At 51.6% G+C, this 20,098-nt stretch overlaps 2 protein-coding genes across 4 annotated transcripts in view; one reads left to right on the forward strand and one right to left on the reverse strand.

The window, feature by feature from the left end:
* The first annotated feature begins 347 nt into the window (after positions 1-347).
* On the forward strand, positions 348-10,636 carry CEBPG (CCAAT enhancer binding protein gamma). Of its 3 annotated transcripts, none has more exons than XM_059153730.1 (2): positions 348-483; positions 7,095-10,636. In XM_059153730.1, exon 2 carries the CDS (start codon positions 7,191-7,193, stop codon positions 7,629-7,631), a length of 441 nt encoding a protein of 146 aa, XP_059009713.1. In that variant the 5' UTR covers positions 348-483; positions 7,095-7,190; the 3' UTR covers positions 7,632-10,636. The 3 variants fall into 3 exon arrangements, with proteins under 3 accessions (XP_059009713.1, XP_059009714.1, XP_059009712.1); XM_059153731.1 differs by lacking the exon at positions 348-483 and adding an exon at positions 685-1,236; XM_059153729.1 differs by lacking the exon at positions 348-483 and adding an exon at positions 1,259-1,392.
* Positions 10,637-13,550: 2,914 nt separating this feature from the next.
* Positions 13,551-20,098, reverse strand: part of PEPD (peptidase D) — a 108,656-nt gene continuing 102,108 nt past the window's right edge. Inside the window, exons 13-15 of the mRNA XM_059153728.1 lie at positions 17,643-17,827; positions 14,615-14,806; positions 13,551-14,042 (exon numbers count right to left, since the gene is read on the reverse strand). Coding sequence (XP_059009711.1) covers positions 13,905-14,042; positions 14,615-14,806; positions 17,643-17,827 — 515 coding nt within the window. The 3' untranslated portion in view covers positions 13,551-13,904. The remainder of the gene's footprint in view (positions 14,043-14,614; positions 14,807-17,642; positions 17,828-20,098) is intronic.

The following is a 20,098-nucleotide window of genomic DNA, read 5'->3' on the forward strand; positions in this document are numbered from 1 at the left end:
CAACGCCTCCAGCTCTCACCCGGCCCTCCTCGCCGCCGGTCGCCCACAGCTTGGGTCCGCCGCCCCGCGCGAACCGCGGAGGATGCGGGCGGCGCCAGGAGCAGCCGCCAACTCCCGCCACACCCGTCCGCCCCGCCGCGCCTTGCCGCGCCGTGGCCAACGCCTCCGCCACGTGCCCGCCTCCCGCAGCCAGGCCGCTCGCGATTGGCTGGCGGCGCCGCCCGTCGCGAGGGGCGGGAGCGTCGCCCGCAGGCCGGCGCTCCAATTGGTCGTGGCGGCGGCGGCGGCGGCGGCGCGCGCGACCCCAGCGAGGAGGGGAAGCCGGTGGCAGCGGCGGCGGCGGAACGGGCGGAGGCTGCCGGTTTCGTAACCGTCGTTCCACCTCGGTGACTCGCGGGCTGCGAGGCCTGGGTTCGTCGGGCCGCGCCGCGCGGGGCCGCTCGGAGTGGAGGCCGCCTGGGGGCGGGCGGGCTGGAGGCGCAGGTAAGGAGGCCGCGGGCGGGCGGGCTGAGGGAAGAGGAGGAGGCCGCGGCGGAGCCGGCCGCTCGCTTAGGTGCCGGCCGGGCCTGAGGCGGCCGGCTGGCCGGGAAGGCCCCGCGCGGCCCGCGGCGCGGGCGGCGGCCCCGCGCGGCGTCTGATGCAACCTGCCGGCAACACCCGGCGGGGCCGCTGAGCTCATCCCTGGCCGCGGCCCAGCGCCGCGGCGCCACCCACCGACCCCCGCGCTCCCCCCCGGGAGCCCCTCGCCGCCGGCCCGCGACGGGACGGGACGGGGTGGGGTGGGGCGGGGCGGGGGACGAGGTGTGCCCCCTCTGGAACCCGGCGTCTGTTGGAGAAACGGGCCGTGGTGACAGGCCCGGCGCGTTATTGGCCCCCGGGGATACGGGGTGTTCCCCAGAGCAGCGGGAGGTGGACCGTCCCTCACTGTAGTGCCACATCGGGTCTTGCCCGCCCCTCCAAGACCGCTCGGGGCGGGCCGGCGACCCTTCGGTTCCGAAGTTCGTAGAGCGTCCAAGTGGGCAAGGAGAGCAGTTCATGGTGAAGTCCATGACTTTCCAGAACTAATCCCGCGCTCGCTTGAGGAGCTGTAATGCGAATGTCCTGCACTTCACTGCCCAACGAGGTTAGACGAACGTGCGGCCAGTGGACCGGGAAAAGAGACGGGCCAGAAGCGAGGCGCTTCGTGAGCCGGTCGCAGCGAACACAGGCTAGAAGACCGCTAGCAGAGGTGTCCAGGTGAAGAGGATGGAAGTGCATGTTTGAGGGGGAAGGGTCTTCGGTCCTCCCGCGGGAGCTTGTATGTTTTTAATCCTTCGTTCCGTTGGCCTTGTGTTTGAGACTTGTGTTGTGATCGGGCACCTTAGGACGTGTCGGTTTCAGAAGGGTTTTCAGGTGAGTGGGTTACACCAAAAATTGGTAGTTTTCTCCCCGAGCCTATACTCCGCGAATCCTTACGTGAAAGAGTTTGCCCTTAAATTCAGATAGGATAACGCGACTCCCAGATAAATTTTGGAAAGAAAATACTGTAAGGGCTCGCTCTACTAAGGAATTCTGCATCTTAAAAGTTCCTGATCCTGGAAAGTTTAAAAATCTGGTCAGCGATTACCACTTGATCAGTATTGGGGAAGAGCTGTTCTTAAAGCGGATTCTCTGTTTCTGAAAAAGCTTCCTATAAATAAGGCTGAGTAATTACACGATGCCAGTGAGCTGAAGGATTTTTCGATTTCTTGATTCCTGCTTCTGGTGGGTGCACTCGTCTGATTCAGTCGTTTTTAATACTTGCCTGAAAAACAGGAGGAAACACGATTTCATATTTTCAAAGTATCCGTTAAATTCTCCAGAGCACATCATGACCGTCAGCAGTTGTCTAATTTTGGAGAGGTGGTTTCACCTGTAGGGATTTAAACAGCACCTGGTGAGTCCCTGGTGAAGACAAATAGGACCTCAGGGGATTGAATTTGGTCTTTTGGTCTAGGATTGCCTCACCTGATCACAGTAATGGTAAACGTGGGTAGCTGCAGTTCCGGGTCTGTTGTATATTCTTGTGAGCGAGTGTTTCCACGGGGTTCTTGTAGGTTCATTGGTCTCCTACCTTTCTGGCTTTCCAACCCTATGGGTTAAAGAATTTTTTTATTTGAGTAAGATTTCCTGTTAGAGGTATATTTATAAACACTGTGTGTACTGTTTTTTTTTGTATGTTGTAAATCCTACCAAAAGTAGATTAAAAAATGATGTTAAAAAAGGCAAATGAACGTACATTTTCTCCATACTCTAGTGGATCATTCATGTACTTCCTGAAGGGATGTACCCTCCTTCATGGAGCCCGGAGTTGGGTCATAAAGCAAGCAGTGGCAGCTAAATAGAAATCCTGCTCATTTGGGTATGTATTGACTTTGCTTACCTTGACATCCCGTTAAGTACAGAGTTGTCAGACCTTGGCAACATGTACCTAAGAACTTGAGGTTATTCATTGGAACACATAACTGGCAAAATAGAAAATAAAGGTTCTTAGATGAAGCAAAGACCAGACAAGAAATGTTCATTGTGTAGACCGGGCACTCGAAGTAGCAAGTGGACTTGTATTCTTATTTTCCTGTCCACCTTTAAGAAAGACCGAGAACTGGGGCGCCTGGGTGGCTCAGTGGTTAAGCCGCTGCCTTCGGCTCAGGTCATGATCTCAGGGTCCTGGGATCGAGTCCCGCATCGGGCTCTCTGCTCAGCAGGGAGCCTGCTTCCTCCTCTCTCTCTCTCTGTCTGCCTCTCTGCCTACTTGTGATTTCTCTCTGTCAAATAAATAAAGAAAGACCGAGAACTTAGGGTAGGAAGACTACGATCTTACTAACACTCTTGATTTAATTGTGGTTGTTTTAAGAGATTTCAGTGCTGGAGAATCTCATTTTTATATAGGACATTTATAAAAATAAATGTTTTCTCTTCACCTCTGAGCCAGTATTGGACAGGTATTTCTCCAGTGCAGGACACTCCACCACTCTGTGGCTGGCCCTCCACTAGGTGCTGGCCATATAGATATGAAGACAGAGTCCTGCCTCTAGCTTGGTCTGCAGGGAGCCACACTATAGAGCTGGCACTGACAGAGAAACTAGGGGAACAGATTGGACAGCCACACAAAGAAAAAAGAAAGCGTGACCATTTAGGGATCGGTAGTTGTTCGGTATTACCACGGTGTGAAGAAGCATAAAGAGCAAGGGCTGGGCGGGGAGTGAATACCTTCAATTTGATGCTGGACCCCGGAGCAGGTCTGAGTGCTCAGTTGCTCTGGAGACCATGGTTGGAGGGTGCACTGCTAAACCAGAGGGGATGAGTGCCCCTGGGAGATGATGTCAGCCTGAGGTAATTCTGTGGTGTTAGGACAGAGAGGGATGGTGCTTGGAAGTTCTTTTGGAAGGTGGATGGGTAGAATTGTCAGATACCAATGATTGTACAGATTGGGAGTAAGGGAGAAACATCTGTGAATATTTTGGAGTATAGATGCTCATGAGGAAATTTTGAGTTGAGAATTTATTTTGGGGAGCATGGGGAGGAATATCTGGTTGTCTATAACATCAAAAAAGAAATGACAGGAGGATTAAGGAAAGTCTTGACAAGTTTGCTTTCCTAAATGAAACGTGAGAGAAATTTGTTTTACTCATTCTAACCTTTCTGAGTTTTCAGTGTGTTACTGATTTGAATAAACATTACTTGAATTAAGAAATCTGAATTTTAAAAAAATTTGCCCAGTGGACCGTCTTTCTAAAGATCCATTGTTAATCTGCAGCATTGGCTCTCAAACCTCAGTGTCAACGGAATTGTGTGGAGGGCCCTTTAAAACAAGATTGCTCAGCCCTATTCCTAGAGCTCTGGATTCTTATGTGGGGGTTAGGGGGGCAGCCTGAGAATCTGCATTTCTTTTTGTTGTTGTTGGTTTTTTTTTTTTTTTTTTTTTTTTGAGAATCTGCATTTCTGACAAATTCCCAAATGCTGCTGCTGCTGGTCCAGGGACCACACTTTGAGAACTACTGATCTTCAGTTTGTCTTCTGCTCCCTGCTTGAATGATTCACATGCTAGGAAACGAGGCACCACCCTACTTCCTGTAGAATGAACTTTGGAATAGTGTTTGTCCACAAAGGAGCCAGACTTTTGTTTATGATTGAATATCCAGATTTGAAATAAACTCATTTTTTTCCCCCATTGTAGTTGCTCAGTAAATGTTTGTGGAAGGAACAAAAGCATAAGTGATAGTGGAAACTGTGAAATGTGTAACTTTGAAGGTAGCTATTTGGCTTGTGTAAAAACAGAATTGATAATCTGGAGTTAACTTTCTTGGATCACTTGGCCCTTTGATCCCCTTTACTTGGTTTACTTTCCTTAATGGATATTTTTCACTTAAAACTTATTTTGTTGGCTTTGGTTGAGGAACTTAAAAAAAATCATTTTTGAGTTCTTTTTATTGTTTCCAAGTTTCCTTGCTTATATTATTACCAGTTTGATAGTTACTCTTTGTTTTTCAAGCAAAGGGCACATTTTCAAAGCCCCCCTCTCTCCCTCACACCTGCTATGTTCAGCCTAGTACCCTAGCAAGAGGAGTCAGGCTGAGGTAAAATAGCTCTTCCCCATTCCCGTATCTTTGGATACAAAAATGGGCATGAATATCACTGAATTTGGAGCCTGTATTAAAAGCTTTTAGTGACTTGGGAATAAAAAGCAGGGCATAAAGGCTCTTTTATAGTGACTGAAGTTCGTGGCATATTTTCAGAGGCAGAAGACATCTTAACATTCTCTGTTCCGCATTTGCAGTTGGGGCAATTGAGGCCCAAAGAGGGGAATGATAGGTCCAGAGCAAAACTGTGGGAGCCAGAGCCAAAACAAAAATTGACCTGGTTCCTGCTCTGTGTTTTTTGGATCATTGTTATCTTTGAGCTGTCTGTAGAGATTAGCTTTATTTTTATTTATTTATTTATTTTTAAAAAAGATTTTATTTATTTGACAGAGATCACAAGTAGGCAGAAAGGCAGGCAGAGAGAGAGAGAGAGGAGGAAGCAGGCTCCCTGCTGAGCAGAGAGCCCGATGCGGGACTCGATCCCAGGACCCTGAGATCATGACCTGAGCTGAAGGCAGAGGCTTTAACCCACTGAGCCACCCAGGCGCCCCTAGAGATTAGCTTTAAAGATTAAAAACATAATTGGTGTATGAAAAATAAAAAAGTTAAATAAGATGACCATGATCATGATAGTTGAGACAATCCCAGGAGAAGTATTAAAGAAGTTTTAAAACTCACCTAAAATTCTTATGTTCACTTTACACCAAATAAATAAGCAATAATGTAGATGGCCACTAACAGTGGTAAGGTGGCCCAGATTAATACTGAATTGCCACTGTTCAACTGGAAGGAAAAATAGGCAACATCATAAATTATCCAGGAAAATTGTGAAATGTTTATTTTTTATTTATTTATTTATTTGACAGACAGAGATCACAAGTAGGCAGAGAAGCAGGCAGAGAGAGAGGAGGAAGCAGGTTCCCTGCTGAGCAGAGAGCCCGATGCGGGGCTCGATCCCAGGACCCTGAGATCATGACCTGAGCCGAAGGCAGTGGCTTTAACCCACTGAGCTACCCAGGCGCCCCTGAAATGTCTATTATTGAAGATAGACTTGGAGTAGATATCCATCTGTGGTTTGGAAGGAAGCTATCTCTTTTGCCTTAGTTTGGAGTGAGAACAGGTGACCCACTAACTCAGGGCTGCATGCGTGGCTTTGAAAACAATTGAAAATAATGATAATATGGACTTTAAAAGGAAAGATTTTTAAAAGCAGACCAGTGAAGATTGTTTATACAAGAAGTGCCTGGCTAAAGGTTTGGGTGAAGCTACTGGTGTTTACTAACTGAGCTTTTCCTAAGAACTGTGAGATGTACTCATTTGAGGCATTTCAGAATTCCGGCTCCAGGTTTTTTCCACTGATGTAGGTTTCGCAGTTTTGTGAAAAGAGAGCAGGATAGTTCTATGGTTCGTAACACTGCTGTCTAAATTTCCAAGAGTCCTGATTTCTTGGTAGGCATGGCTCATCTGCTGAGTCAGTTTGTCTTGAAGTGGCCTCATGATCCTGTATGGGCTCGTGTAGGTCTGCTTTTGACACATCTTGAGGCTGTTGTAGTGACCTAGTTGGATTGATGGTGATCCAAGTATGACTAGTCTCTGAAACTGTGGCTTCATTCCTAGGAGCAGCAGCACAGGAACCTGGGAGAGTTGGTGTTCCCTCCGCTGTGTCTGCTGTGTTCAGTGTGTGCCGGCTCAGGCTCTCTGCTGAGCTTCAGCCCCATACTTGGTCTCCTTGGGGTGCATCATTAGGGCTTTTAGAAGCAGCATGGTGGGATGGGGCAGCACACTGGAGGTCCCAGAGCTTCTGGATCTCTGAACCAAGAAGCTAACTTGGGAAATCGGTGTAAACTACGATCTGTGAGGTCATTAAAAATGAAACAAAAACCCAAGACCCCTCCCACCCTCCCCAGCAAAAAAAAAGTCTTTTCGTAATACTCCATAAAGATGTACTCCGGGAGAAAAGTCAAGTTCTTGGTGACTCAGTCTCTGCATATTGGTGTCAGAGCATGCAGTCATCCTGGCAGGTTGTGGAGGTCGGGCACGGTGCCGTGGGATTCTGTTTTGATGTGAGCCAATAATTGAAACTTTGTCCCCCTTTCTTTGCAGGTGTCTCTTCTATCCTAATTGAACTCAGGTTTTCTGTGTTTTACCTAAATATCTCAAATTTCTCTCTGGCAGATTGCCAAGTGCTATTAGTTCATCTGTGCTACCTAATTAGTGGTATTCTTTTGTTTTTCCTTCCATTTTTTATAATAATCACAGATGGGCAGTACCCTCGGGGATTCAGGTGGGCTGAATTTGGCCTTCTGGTGCTCCTGTACTAACTTACCTTTCTAAATTAAATGATTTAGATTTCTGAAACATTGGAACAGTTGGCAGTTTCTGTATACTTTTCTCAGCATAATCAATTAATGTTGGCCTACTGTTAGGTACATGCAAGTTTAATCTCATTTGATCTTGTCATTTCAAACATTTTAATGCAATTTATTTTTTAACTAGGTACATGTGAAGATTTCTTGGCAGCTTAGTGTGGAAACCATTGATCACTTTGCTCTCATTTCTGCCTGTTCTGTGTCCACAAGAGAGCGAGCCCAAATGAGCAAGATAGCCCAGCAGAACAGCTCTCCGGGGATAAGTGTTATTCACACTCAGGCTCATGCCAGCGGCTTACAGCAGGTTCCTCAGCTGGTGCCTGCTGGCCCGGGGGGAGGAGGCAAAGCCGTGCCTCCAAGCAAGCAAAGCAAAAAGAGTTCGCCCATGGATCGCAACAGCGATGAGTATCGTCAGCGCAGAGAGAGGAACAACATGGCTGTGAAAAAGAGCCGGTTGAAAAGCAAGCAGAAAGCACAGGATACACTGCAGAGAGTGAATCAGCTCAAAGAAGAGAATGAACGGTTGGAAGCAAAAATTAAATTGCTGACTAAGGAATTAAGCGTACTGAAAGATTTGTTTCTTGAGCACGCACACAACCTTGCAGATAACGTGCAACCCACTAGCACTGAAAATACAACAGCTTCCGATAATGCAGGCCAGTAGACCTCACCTCTTCGAAACTTCACGACTCGTGGCTTGAACGTTAAAGGTGTGACTGCCTACACCATTCATATCAATGGCCGAACACTGTCTCGTTCCATTATTCAAAGATCCACTGAAGGTTGTTTCCAGGATCAGCACTGAAGGGTTGATTAGCTTAAAAATGTTAGCCATGTAATTTGAATTATCTAGTTTTAAATGATAGGGATTTTTTTGTGTGGAGAACACACATTTTTAAGGTATATGGTAAAAAAACAAACAAAAAACGCACCCCTGGACCTTGATGTTCTTAATAAATGCTCACTTCCCAAGAAATGCTTCTTTTGTAGGTTGATAAAAGGAAGGGGGAACTGGCAGGTCCTGCAGAAGGGTCTTGGTTTTATTGGAGATGATTAATTAGACTAAGGAAAGTTGAATGCCATCTATGTTGATTGTTTTGTGATTTGTTTTTCTAAATTATGTATTAAAAATCCTTAGGGCTATAGAAATCAATCACTTTGTAATTTGGAGTGATTTTATGTATAACATAAACCTTGTTTTAGCCTAATTAGTACTCTTTTCCCCCAACAAGTGTAAGTTTTTGAGTATTGGTGCCAGGTTAAGTAAATTCCGTTGCGTTTTAAAGGCAGCATTCAGCCAGTTGGCTTAAAAATACAAATAATTAGGCAAATAGGTTTCTTAAAAATAACAGTAAAGCATATTAGAATTATCCTTTTGGGATACCTTTGGGTTATTGGATTGGCATTATTTTATTTTCTAACAAGAAAAAACCCCCAAGAGTTGTATATCGTAATTTTTATTTCGTAGATGGTGGTCAAATAAGTAAATATTTTTAAAATACCATTTTGAGAGTCAAGTTAGTAAACAAATGCCTTAACAGTTTACAGATTGAGATTTAGGTAGTTTCTCCTGTGTCTAAATATCTGAAATGGGGCCATGATTTTTAAAGGCATAAATTTCTTGTGAAGGATCATTTGGCATTTGATCCTAACCAAGTGATTATTAGAAAAATATGTCATCAACTCTATGCCGTCTCCCAAAATAGTAGTCTAAGAAAACTTGAAAGTGTAAGGTTTAACCTTTAATTTATTTCACTTAAATACATCTTTTTATATTGTTTTTGTGATGTTTCTTTTTCTAGTTAGTGGGCTCTTGTAGACTTTTTGTACCACTGCTTCTGTTTGTTCATTTGTATGCTTTTGTGTCCCATAAATTATTTTAGAAAGAAAATGCTGGTAAAACTCAGGATATTGACATTTTTGTTGAGACTAAAAAATGGCCGTCGCTGAAGTTGGGGATGCGCAGGTCTGGTTTATGTCAGTGTCGGTGGTTTTGATTGTCTTTGTTGATTTCTTTCTTTTCTTTTCTTTTCTTTTTCTTTCTTTTTTTTTTTTTTAAAGCACAATCCTAGCTCAGATTTGTTGACTTTTGTGTATTACTGTGTGTATGTGTCTGGGCTGGTGACAAGAGACAAGAGTCACATCTGATTAAAAAGTTTGTGTTACCAGGTATCTTATTTGGACATGGTCACTTCATTTTTGGCCATATTGTTTCTTACTAGGACCTAGAAGTTGTCCCCTTGGGTTGGTGCAAGACTGCTGTCTTTGCTCTTCTGGGCCAGTGGAAATACCATTGTGACCTGCAACTCAGTAAAGCCATTATTAAGGCCGTGAGCCTCTTCCACATGTGACTGGAACCCAGTGTTGTTCTTGAGAGCCACTGTCCCGGGAGGGTTAGCTCCCCGGAGGGCCAGAAGACAGGATTGAGGTTTCTGTTAGGGTCCAACACCAATTTACTCTGGCTGGAGTATCAGTCTGCTTCTCAGTCGATAGATGTTTTGACTAGGAGGTAACCCACAGAATCCTACTGAATCTTTAATAGCCGACTGATATTATATAATTAACCTAAGTAGAGGTGCAGTTAGGCCACTTGAATCTTTAAGTACCTGTAAAGGTATTAACAGACATTGTTACCTCTTGTTTATTTAAAAAAAAAAAAAAAAAGTCTTTCAGAAATTGATGTCCTTGTGGAATTTATGGTTACCAATTATACGAATTGACTTACCCATCTTGGAAAAGGAGCATTAGGGAAATCATCAGTGGTGTGCACTCGAAATTTCAAATCCGAACAGATTGAAACTTTAGGAAAAACTGATTCAGGCTTTCCTGTTACCTATGCAAACCAGAACTTTAGCACAAGCCATCATGTATGCATAGAACAAAAATGTTAACCATTGTCTTACTGAAGTGTTTGGGAATGAAAGTTTGCAGTTTGATAGATTTCTCAGTATCAAATTGAGGGAAACCAAGTATGGGGAATGGGTAGATTTAGAGCTTTGGGAATTAGAAGTTGACTTTTGTAACTTCTGTAGGTTACATGTGAACCTTTAGGATTTGATCTGCCTTTGCTGGCAGGTCCCTTGATTTAGGAATTAGGCTTTAGTGTAAATGTCTAACTGCATCTGCGTCATCCGAGATGGGTGCTTTCTGGGTGGTATTGGCAGCAGGAGGTGAGATCAGAGCAACTCTTCCACTGTCTGGCCCCTTGCAGTGACTGGAATGTGAGCTAGGATACTTTGGACATTCTTACCAAGACGTAGTAAGATAGCAATTTTTTATGACCAGGTGTTTGAAATTTAGGTCACGAGTGTGAAATCCTGAAATTTACATAAAAAAGTAGTATGTGCAGTTTAATATTTGGTATTAAATCAGCTTTTGATGTTTCTCAGTCCCCATTAGAGGGCTTGAAACTTTGTACCCGAACAGCCCAGTTAGCACTCAGAGTGCTTTTCGATGCCTTAGAATAGGAAGCAATTTTCTGTTTGACAGAAGGTAGGGAGGAGAAAGTCCATTCTATAGCTGTTAGAGTTGCCTCTCAGGTAAAAGTCCTTTACCTTGTTCTTTGTGTTCCTGGCCTTCCTCAGTTTGTGAGATTACTCTATTTTTTTAAATATAATTTTATTTCTTTTAATGAATTTGAAATAAAAAAACTTTGGAATAATGACTGTATTTTCTTGTGGGTTTCTTTCTGTTCATATACACCGAGGAAGTAGTCCAGATGTCCAGGAGCTCTGAAGAGCAGGCAGGCTCAGCCGTCTTTCCTGCTCCCAGCCCAGGGCAGGGGTGAAGGTCACTGACGGGTGGAGGGGGGCGTGAGGGGGTGGGCAGGGAGCAAGAGGGGCTTTTGTCCAAGCCTAGATTTCCCTGATTGGATAGGAACATCATTTCCTCCGAATATAGAGTGCCTCTTCAGGGCTGTTCTTTGTCTGGTGGTCTCTAACTCGGAAGCCTGGACTAGGGTAGAGAAGGCAGTGGCTGGCACGCCGGCTTGGATGCGTCATGTCTCGGTGTGTGGTCTGCATTCACACAGTGGCAGGAGAAATGAGTGCTTGAGGCTTTGAAGCAGATGGCAATGTCGAAGTAAGGCCTTTCCCCTAGCAGCACAATTTATAGCGTGTACCTCATCTTCATTTACGTGGTGCTGTAGAGTGTCTCTACAAATGAACGAGTCAATACTGAATCCATGCTGATTTGAGTGTTTCAAGGGAAGATGTCATTTAGAGACTCTTCTGTGATCCTTCAGCCATTTTCATGTCTTGGGAAATAGGTTTCTACCTACTGCATCTAAATGGCAATTGTAGTGCAGTAATTATTTCTGTGAGTAGTACGTCCTATTTTGTTTTTACAAAGTAGGTGTAATTTGGAAGCCCATAAACAGTTTGTCTTGGGAAATTTTCTGTAGAGACGGTTTGTGAAGGTGACAACTCTTATTTCAGCAAAAGCACTTTCGGACCTTCTTGGTCACTGCCGGGGAGTATCTAGAGCCTATGGGCACCGTGCACATACGTACTCAGAGGAGACTGCTAGCCCCAGGTCATCTCCTACTGCCCCATACATTCCTCCCGCAGCTCTAGGCCTGGAAGCTCTGCAGCGGTGCCCGGAGGGCCCGGGGTGCAGAACTGGGCTTGGAAGCCAAGGGGCATCTGGCCAGGCCTTCCCGCTCTGCCACCTTTCCCTTCTACTCCTGAAATGTGTTCCCCTCCCTCCCCCACTGCACAGAACCATCATCTCTTCTTGCCCGGACTTGGTCTCCTTGGACCACTGCCTGCTCTCTGGAACCTTCTTTCGTTTCCCACTGTAACCAGAGGGAAACCCAGTCTCCTTGTAACGTGGTTCCCTTGATCTGTGGACTTGCTTTCCTTCTGTCCTCTGTCCCCTATTACTTTGCTTTGACCGCAGGGCTCTTCCAGGCTCTTTCCATGCCGCCTTCGAACAGCTCACGTCATGATGCCTCATCTAGTCTCGCTAGCCCCCTGACTTTCAAGACAAGGCCAGCCCTGTTAATTTCCTTCATGGCACTTTTTCGTGAAGAGATTTGTGCTTGTTCAAGGCGAAGCCTCTTGGGAACCCACAGGCTCAGAGAGCAGTTGGCAGTGACGGAGAAAGTGGCGGTGGGTTTAAACTACGCTGGCCCGGAGGAGATGCTTAGTTAGAGTGAATGTATATGCAGATCCAGGGTTTCAGAAAGGCTTTTTGAGTGCTCTTCAGCTTTCTAGAAGGGTCTCTGAGGTGTTTCTGAAGCTGTATGCATTTCTGCAGAGGTTTGGAGGTGTGAGGAGTTGGGTGCAGAACACGGGATAGAGTGGGCTCTGCCGGCCACCCGCACCCTGCACCACTGGAGGGGTTCCTGACTCCCTGACCCTGGCAAGACCAGTCAGACCTATGCTCCCAGCATCTCTCTGCAACAAAGAACATGTAGTTAACTGGGAACTGCCCCTTACTCATTTGACCTTCTTGCTTGGCAGTCACAGAAAACGTATGTGAAAGAGGCAGTTTTGGTATGAGGTGTCTGAAGGAAAGGAAGGGGAAAGATGTGACGCAGCTGGCTCTGTTTCTCCCCACAAACGAAACTGTCCCTTTAGCGTGCCGGCCTTGCTTTAACCGGGTTTCTCTGGAGGGGGGTGAGGGCAGGCGAAACCCCGGATGGCAGAACGTGTCCCCTGCAGGTGCAGCTGGGGCAGAGAAGCCTTGTTGAATGGAGACTCCTGACACTCAAGACCGTCACTGCCAATCGCTCAAGGTCACAGATAACTTAGGGACTGCCTGTGTACTGTAGGAAACCTAAAAACATGGCTGTGGTCAGTCTGAGGAGTCAACGAGATAAATGGTGATTTGGAACCGAGGTGGTCTCATTTTAATGAGGTCACTTTGCAAGCACTTTTGTGTTAGAGCCTCAGGAAGGAATTGGTTTGTACTCAACACTTCCGTGACATCTCAAAAGGCCTAGTTTGGGCTACAGAGTTGACCACCTGTCGGGGTTTCATCTCTGGTGTCCCTTCACCTTGGCTCGGAAACTCCTGGATGAGCGCGCTGTGGAGAGACAGGCCCGGAGCGGTTTGGCACAGAGCTTCCCAGCTTCCGGCCTGGGCAGGGCCATGGGATGAGGGACTGGGCCAGCAGAGGTGAGGATAGCATATGTCATCGGCCGGGACTGGGCTTAGCTGGCCCCAGAACGCTCCCTGCCTGAGTGGAGTTCGGTCCATGGGGTTACACTTAGGGAAGACAAAAGGTCTCAGCAAACATGGAAGACATGAGAAGGCTCACCTCTGCCATGGAGCTGCCCTAGGTGGCCGTATCGTTCGGGTGGATGCCAGCTTTGCTAGCATGTCCCCATGGAAAGGGCACCAAGGACAAGGCACCCCTGCAAGTCTCAGGTTTTACAGAACTGTGCCTTAAGTGCCACAAAAAATTCTGCCCCCTTCCGAAATCGAGCTTTCTGGCAGTAGCCACGTGGAAAAGGCTTCTTCCTCCACAGGTTCACCATGTAGGGTAGTGCCAGCCCTGGGTCCCAGCAGCTTCTAGGTCCGCGCATGCCAGGCTCTGCTGCCGGGCGAGAACAGAGAGGAAGTTGTGTACAAAGGACCATTTTTGGAAAGTTTTTATTGCAGATTCTACTCTGTGCATTTGATTTTTGAGAGAAAACACTGGAAATGAATCTTCCCTGAGCAGAAGAATACAAATGACAGTAAGACACATCTTAGTTGCTGCTAAAGAGCAGAATTCTTTTCCATTAGCACTTTAAAAGCCACCGTCATTCCAGCAAAGTGTGATCTTGCAGAGCATTAAGAAAGAGTCCCACTCCCCCAAGGAAACCGCACGCTCAAACACGGACGCAGCCATGGGATTTCTGAGCACCCCTCTCTCGCCACTCGAGGGCCAGTTGTGAAGACAGGTGGCAGGCTGGGTCCCTGGTCCCACTGGGCACTCCCAGCTGGCTCTACTTGGGGCCAGAGAAGGGAGTGAAGGCCTTGTCCCTGCCTGCCATGCACGCTTCAATCTCCTCCACCGTGCGGGGCACACAGGTCAGCAGTTCCATGCCGCTGGCGGTCACCACAACATCCTCCTCGATCCGGACCTGCGTCATAATGACAGACACTCACAGGGGCGCCTGGGGGGCTCAGTGGGTTGAGTGCCTGACTCTTGGATGTCGGCTCAGGTCATGATCTCATGGGCCCTGGGATTGAGCCCTATGTCAGGCTCTGCGCTCAACAGGAAGTCTACTTAAGATTCTCTCCCCTACTCTGACTCTGCCCCTACTCAGACACATCTAAAAACTCTGGGGAAAAAAAAAAAGAACAGACACTCTCATTCCTTCTGAGCTCTGGCCTCACACACTAGATTAGAGGGTCAGACTAGCCGCTGGTTAGAGGCGTCCCTTCTGAGGAGCAGCCTGTCCTGCCCAGGATGGAAGGGGCTGGCCTCTAGGCTGCTGCGGGAGGCCATCTGTTTGCCCGGTGGGCGGGGCGGGTTGTAGAATCTGCATCTGTCTTGTTGACAGACCAAGGGAAGGCACAGGCCGGATCCTTCTCAAGAGGGGAAGTGAAGTGTCCGCCCTCCCACCAGCGCTCTTGTCTCGAGACCATGGGGTGACGCACTGCAGCGTGCGGGTGTCCTGGGAGCCGGGATGCGGGGCCTGTGGGCACTCACCCCGCCGAATCCCCGGAAGCGCTGCAGGACCTCGCGGTTGAAGAAGCAGGCACGGGCCGGGTCGGCCAGGGCCTCATCCAGGAGGTGGTCGATGAAGTAAATGCCCGGCTCCACAGTGAGCACCATGCCGGGCTCCAGGTGCCGTGTGGTACGCAGGCTCCGCAGGCCAGGCTCATCGATGCGCTCCACACCCTGTGGGGAGAGGAAGGGCTCAGAGCACTGCAGCGTGGACGGAGGGCTGCGTGCCTCGGCCGCAGGCCGGCCAGGCGAGCCCTCCCTACATCCAGGAGCGCTGGCGCTGGCCCCGGCCCCAGGGGCTGCGGAGACCCTCCCCTCTCGCAGATACCTCTGGGCTTGGCCGGTTCCTGCCCCTTGTTACCCCCAGCATGACTGCGGAGCCCCACGGACCCCCACGTGCACAGACCCAGGGCAAGCTGCCCCAGTCGGCCGGCCTCCTCCAGGCCCCATCCCCCGCCAAGGCCCGTCCCCGCTAGATGGACGGCAGAACCAAAAAGCTCTTAAGGAAGCTTTGAACTTCCTATGCTGTATCGTTTCTTCCAGGCAGCTTGAGTGGAAACCAGCCCTAGGAGTGCTGGGTCCCACTCCTCCAGGCTGAGACCCAGGTTTTCCGTGGGGCCTTCCAGGAGGAGGGACAGGTGCTCTCCCCAGGGCGGGCCTGCCAGCGCCAGCGGTTGTGGACATGCACGGATGCATGTGGAGCCTGTGTGCGTGGCCCCGGGGCTGAGGCTCTGATGAGGCTCCGAACCGGCCCCCAGCCCAGGCCCCTGAGCTAGCGAGCAGCAAGTAGCCTTCCTGGTCGGGCTGGGAGCCTGCCCTGCCCCACTCGCAGCTCCCCCCTGGAAGCCCAGCTGCTGGAGACAGAGCTGTCATTTCTGACTGTTTGGGGGCCAAGAACATCAGACTTCAATTAGTGGTTCATGTAAGGTAACCAGAAACAGGCTGGCTCGGCCTCCGCAGCTGGGCACAGCAGGGAAGCCTGTGACCGGGATTCCGGGAGGGTGGGGATGGCGGGACACGCAGGGGAACTCGTGCACAACCACTGTGACCTGGCGTGAGCTGGGCTGGGGCGGAGGAGAGGAGGGGACACCAAGGCACCGTGACCCCTGATGCCTCCTGCTTTGGGCACAGATGCCTGTATGGAGTAGCACCCGATCCCATGACAATTTCTGCCCACAGGGGCGAGACCGGAGATGCATCCCTGGGCTCAGAGGGGAGATGCTGTGGGGCCGGCCAGCGGCCTTCGGCCATCTCAAGTCTGTGCCTGTCCCTTTCCCTCCGTCCCAAGGTCATCAGAGCTGGGGGCCCAGCAGAGTCGGCAAACCAGTAGGCTCAGGTCTCCCCGCTCCCCCTTAGGCACCATGGGCACCGGCTGGGCCACTCTGTGGGCGTGCCCAGGGGAGGGCGGTCTGCTCAGGCTTGGACAGAAACAAGTCCTCTGGAAATTTCAGGACCAGCCCTCCAATGGTGGGTGAGGGGAGAGAAGGAGAGGCCCCTGCCACAGCCCACCAACCCCTATCCCTTCAGAGCATTAGCTCCCAGGAGTTTCCTGCCAAGGAGGCCACCCGAGCAGGCCCTGGCAAAGTGTCGGGGTGTCGGGGGCTGCGCTGTGGAGAGCAGCTCCCCCCAAGGGGAGAGGCCGAGTTCCCTTCCCTCCAGCTCCAGGCCCTAAGCCCTGGCGGCAGTTGGGGGCGCCTGCCCGTGCCGCGTCCACACCAGCTTCCGCCAGGGCAGCGGGCCGGACGGGGCCTCTGCCTTTACAGAGCGGAGGAGACCCAGATGTGTCTGAAGGCCTGAAATAAAACAAATGACTTTTATAGGAAAAGCCATATTTTTTCTACAATGTTTATCTGTCAAAAGAATAGACTCTGCGAGCACAAAGGGCTGCTTACTGGAAAAGATAAAACAGTTTGCTGCCAATTTTCTCTGGTGGAAAAAAAGCGCTCTGGCGACTAATGAATAACGAATCTCAGTTAACAATGTCTGGAAGGCCCTGCTCTTGGCTCCCTGTACACAATGTGATGGATAGAAATTAGGAAATTAAAACTGATTTTGTTTCTCCAAATTTAACTGTTTACACTTGAGGAAAAAAATAATTGAATAATAATGCTTCTCTTGAGCAATTCCCCCCCCCCCCCCCAAAATCATCCTTCGTGCTTTCAAAATACCCTGCAGCCAACAGGCCCGGCCTAGTCTTGGCTAACCGGCTGGTGGGCCCCAGGGCGTGCACCGATTGCATAATCAGCCCCCTGCACCTTGGGCTCCGGGCCAGGAGGCAGGGCTGGGCTCACCCCCACCCACCCGGGGCCCGGAAAGGCTGCAGCCACCTGCCGGGCAGGGCCTCCCCAAGGCTGGCTGAAAGCACCCTCTGGGTGGTCCTTTCAAGAATCAGCGGGTAGGAAGGGGAGGGGAAAGCCTTGTCTGGAAATGCCCACAGAAGCCTCCCTCCCCTGCTAAGGGGGCCTGGAGGGCCTGCAGACCAGGAGGCCACGGGGCCGTGCTGGGCTGGGGCTGCTGCCAGGCCCGTGAGGGGCGCTGGGCTCTGCTTGTCCCAGGAGGGACCTGGGTCAGCTGCCTCATGGCAGTGCCTCACCGCCCTGGCCTGTGTGAAGCCAGAGGCAGGACACGATGGCTGCGGTATCACGAAGACTCAGCTCTGGGGTTCCCACTGCTCTGTGGGAACCAAAGATCTACCTCCCCGTAGGGGAGGGGCTCCCCACCCTGTGCATAGCCCGGGGCTCACCAGGCAGAGCACACATATCTGCCACCAGGCCCTGAGGCGGGGGCCACCAGAGGCAGCATGCTGGCACACTTTGGGGAACACCCCTCACCACCACCCCCGCTGGTGCCCACAGCAGCCCAGGGCCAGCACAAAGCAATGGGTGCAGGGAGAGGAGGGGCAGGGGGTGCTCTGGGACCCCATTTCTCTTTCTCTGACCTGTCTTACTCCACCCCAGCTGGCTCCCAGAGCCCTGGGGAGGGCCACTCACACTCACGTGTCCACACTTACCTCGGGGTAGCCTCCCACATCGTGCACATCAATGCCCAGGAAGTGGCCGAGCCCGTGAGGCATGAACACGGCTCCCAGGTGGGCCTGGACCATGGCGTCAATGCTGCCGCTCAGGAGGCCGATGCGCGCCAGCTCCTCCAGGTGGATGCGGTCGGCCAGGCGGTGCATGTCAGGCCACCAGACCCCTGTGGCTCCAAAGGAGGCTATGATGAGCTGTGGAGCCTGGCCGCCTGGCCGAGGCTCCCCGAGGGAAGGTTTGTGGGACCCACGAAGCCCCCGGGCAAGCTGAGGCGGGAGAGCTGGAAGTGGGTGGCGCAGGTGCCGTGCCCGGGCCAGCTCTAAGGCAGGGCTTTCCCTGCAGTAACTGGGGATCTCAAGACCTTCCTCTCTCTCCGTCGCACCTTCAGGGGTAGGCTCCTGTTGCCCACGGCCAGATGCCCAGCTTAGGTCTAATCCCCAGCCCATGTCACGTCTGCCCTTGGCCAGTGAGGGCTTCTGGGACCAGGGAGCCCAGGAAGATCCCTGAGCAGCCGCAGGACAAAAGCATCTGTCCCCAGCAAATGGGGTCAGCCTCAGAGAGCCCCACACCAAGCTCAGAGCGTCAGGCTATGGGGGGGTATCCCTGCACACCCCAAAGTGGGGCTGATTCACACCTGGAGCCACTGTGGGGAAAAAAGGTTTCCGGGGTGAAGGTGCAGCGGGCACGGCCTGGCTGGCAGGGGTCTGTGGCCCTGCCCGCTACGAGCAGGGGTGGACCATCTCCGTGGCAGCCGAGACACCCAGGCCCCAGACTCCTGATCAAACTCATCTTTGTCCCATGTTTCTGAGGCAAAGGTCACCGTGGAGAGCACATCCCTAGGCATCGAGTTTCGGGGTGAGCAAGCTCCAGGGGCTCTGCCCAGGGCTCTAAGACAGCCGCCGCAAAGAGCCTTAGCTGTTGCCAGGGCACGATGGCCCTGCCCATGGGGCTGCGGAGTCCCCACCTTCAGCCTCACTCTGAGGCACTGGGCACTCAGCCTAAGCACCCCACAAGGATGGAGGCCAGTGAAGCTCCCTGCCCCACCCCACCGGGCTGAGTTTGGGGCAGCCACATGCCGGCTGAGGCCAGTGTGCCAGGCAGACAAGGTGAGGGCACACACCCCTCTGCAGTGCTCCAGCCAGAAAGGCCAGGGCCGGCTCTCATGGCCCCCTCCACGTGGGGGGCGAGCCTGGCTCCCAGGAGGCATCCCCACGACGCCCTGCCATCCACACCCTCCACACGCCTATGACGGATGACGGCTGCTGCCGAGGAGCACCCTGGCATTCCACACCATCGGGGGCCTGGCTGGGCCCTGTGCTGGCAAGGGCTGGGCCGGCAGGGCTGGGCTCAGGACTCTGAAACTCTGTGGCTGGCAGGGGGAATTCCAAGGGCTCTATCCAGGGGGAGAGAGAGATGAGAGCCCACTTGGGGACATGGGGCATGGCCCCTCAGACATGCACTGGGTTCCAGGCCTCCAGGTGGGCCCCTTCCACACCAGGCCAGAGGCCCCACAGTCGGGGTCTTGGGCTGGACAGAGGCACAGAGCTGACCCAGCCTCCCCAGGATCTGAGCAGGAGGCCCACTCCTGGGGCAGTGGCCAGCTCCTGGCCACAGGCACAGGGAGGCCGAGAGGAGAAGACCCATCTCTAGAGAGAGCTTCCTTGGAGACCAGCTCCTGAGTCCTGTTCTGTTGTACCTGCCAAGGGCCACAGGGTGCAATGGAGGAGGTGGCATCCCGGGCTCTGGCTTTACCCGCACGCACAGTGGAGGTTCTAAGCCCTGGAGGCAGAGCCAGGTGCGAGGCTCTGGGACGGTTGGGCATCCTCAAATGGAAAGCTGGGCACTGGATCCCTGCTCAGCAGCTCGCCCACCTCCCTGAGCCTCAGATGCCTCTCTTTGTCAAAAAGAACTGCGATGCTGGCCCTAGAAAGCCACCTACAGAGGCTCTGGCCTGTACCAGGGGTCAGTAGCCTCCCGAGACTGTCACTGGCCCACCCAGATGCCGGTTCAACCCTTGATGTTGGCCGTGCTCCTGGGGCACCAGCCCGAGCCTCGTGTCCTCGCTCCTCCGAGGCCGACCGGGTCTACCTTGCCGTTCCCAGGCCAGGCCACCTGTCACAGAAGCACACGGAGGCCTCAGTCAGCCCCCTGCCTGCGACTCAGCCCCTGGGGCTCGGCCAGTACTCCCTCCCTGCACCCTGTCCCCCAGCCAGGCCTGCCAGCTTGCTTCTCTTGTCTCTGGACCAGAGGGCTGCTGCCTCCCCTGGGCACCCCAGGCCTGGCCTAGCAAACGCTGGTTCAAGGGAGAATACAGCAGGCTCGTCCCAAAGTTCTGCTCCTGTCTCGGGGGCTCTAGGCCGAAAAGCGCCCCGGGCAGTTCTGCAGACTCGCTCCTGGCTGGCCTGGCCCCTGGGGCGGAGGAAGGGCATCCCTGGCG

Source organism: Mustela lutreola, chromosome 16 (assembly GCF_030435805.1).
Source record: "Mustela lutreola isolate mMusLut2 chromosome 16, mMusLut2.pri, whole genome shotgun sequence".
NCBI lineage: Eukaryota > Metazoa > Chordata > Mammalia > Carnivora > Mustelidae > Mustela > Mustela lutreola.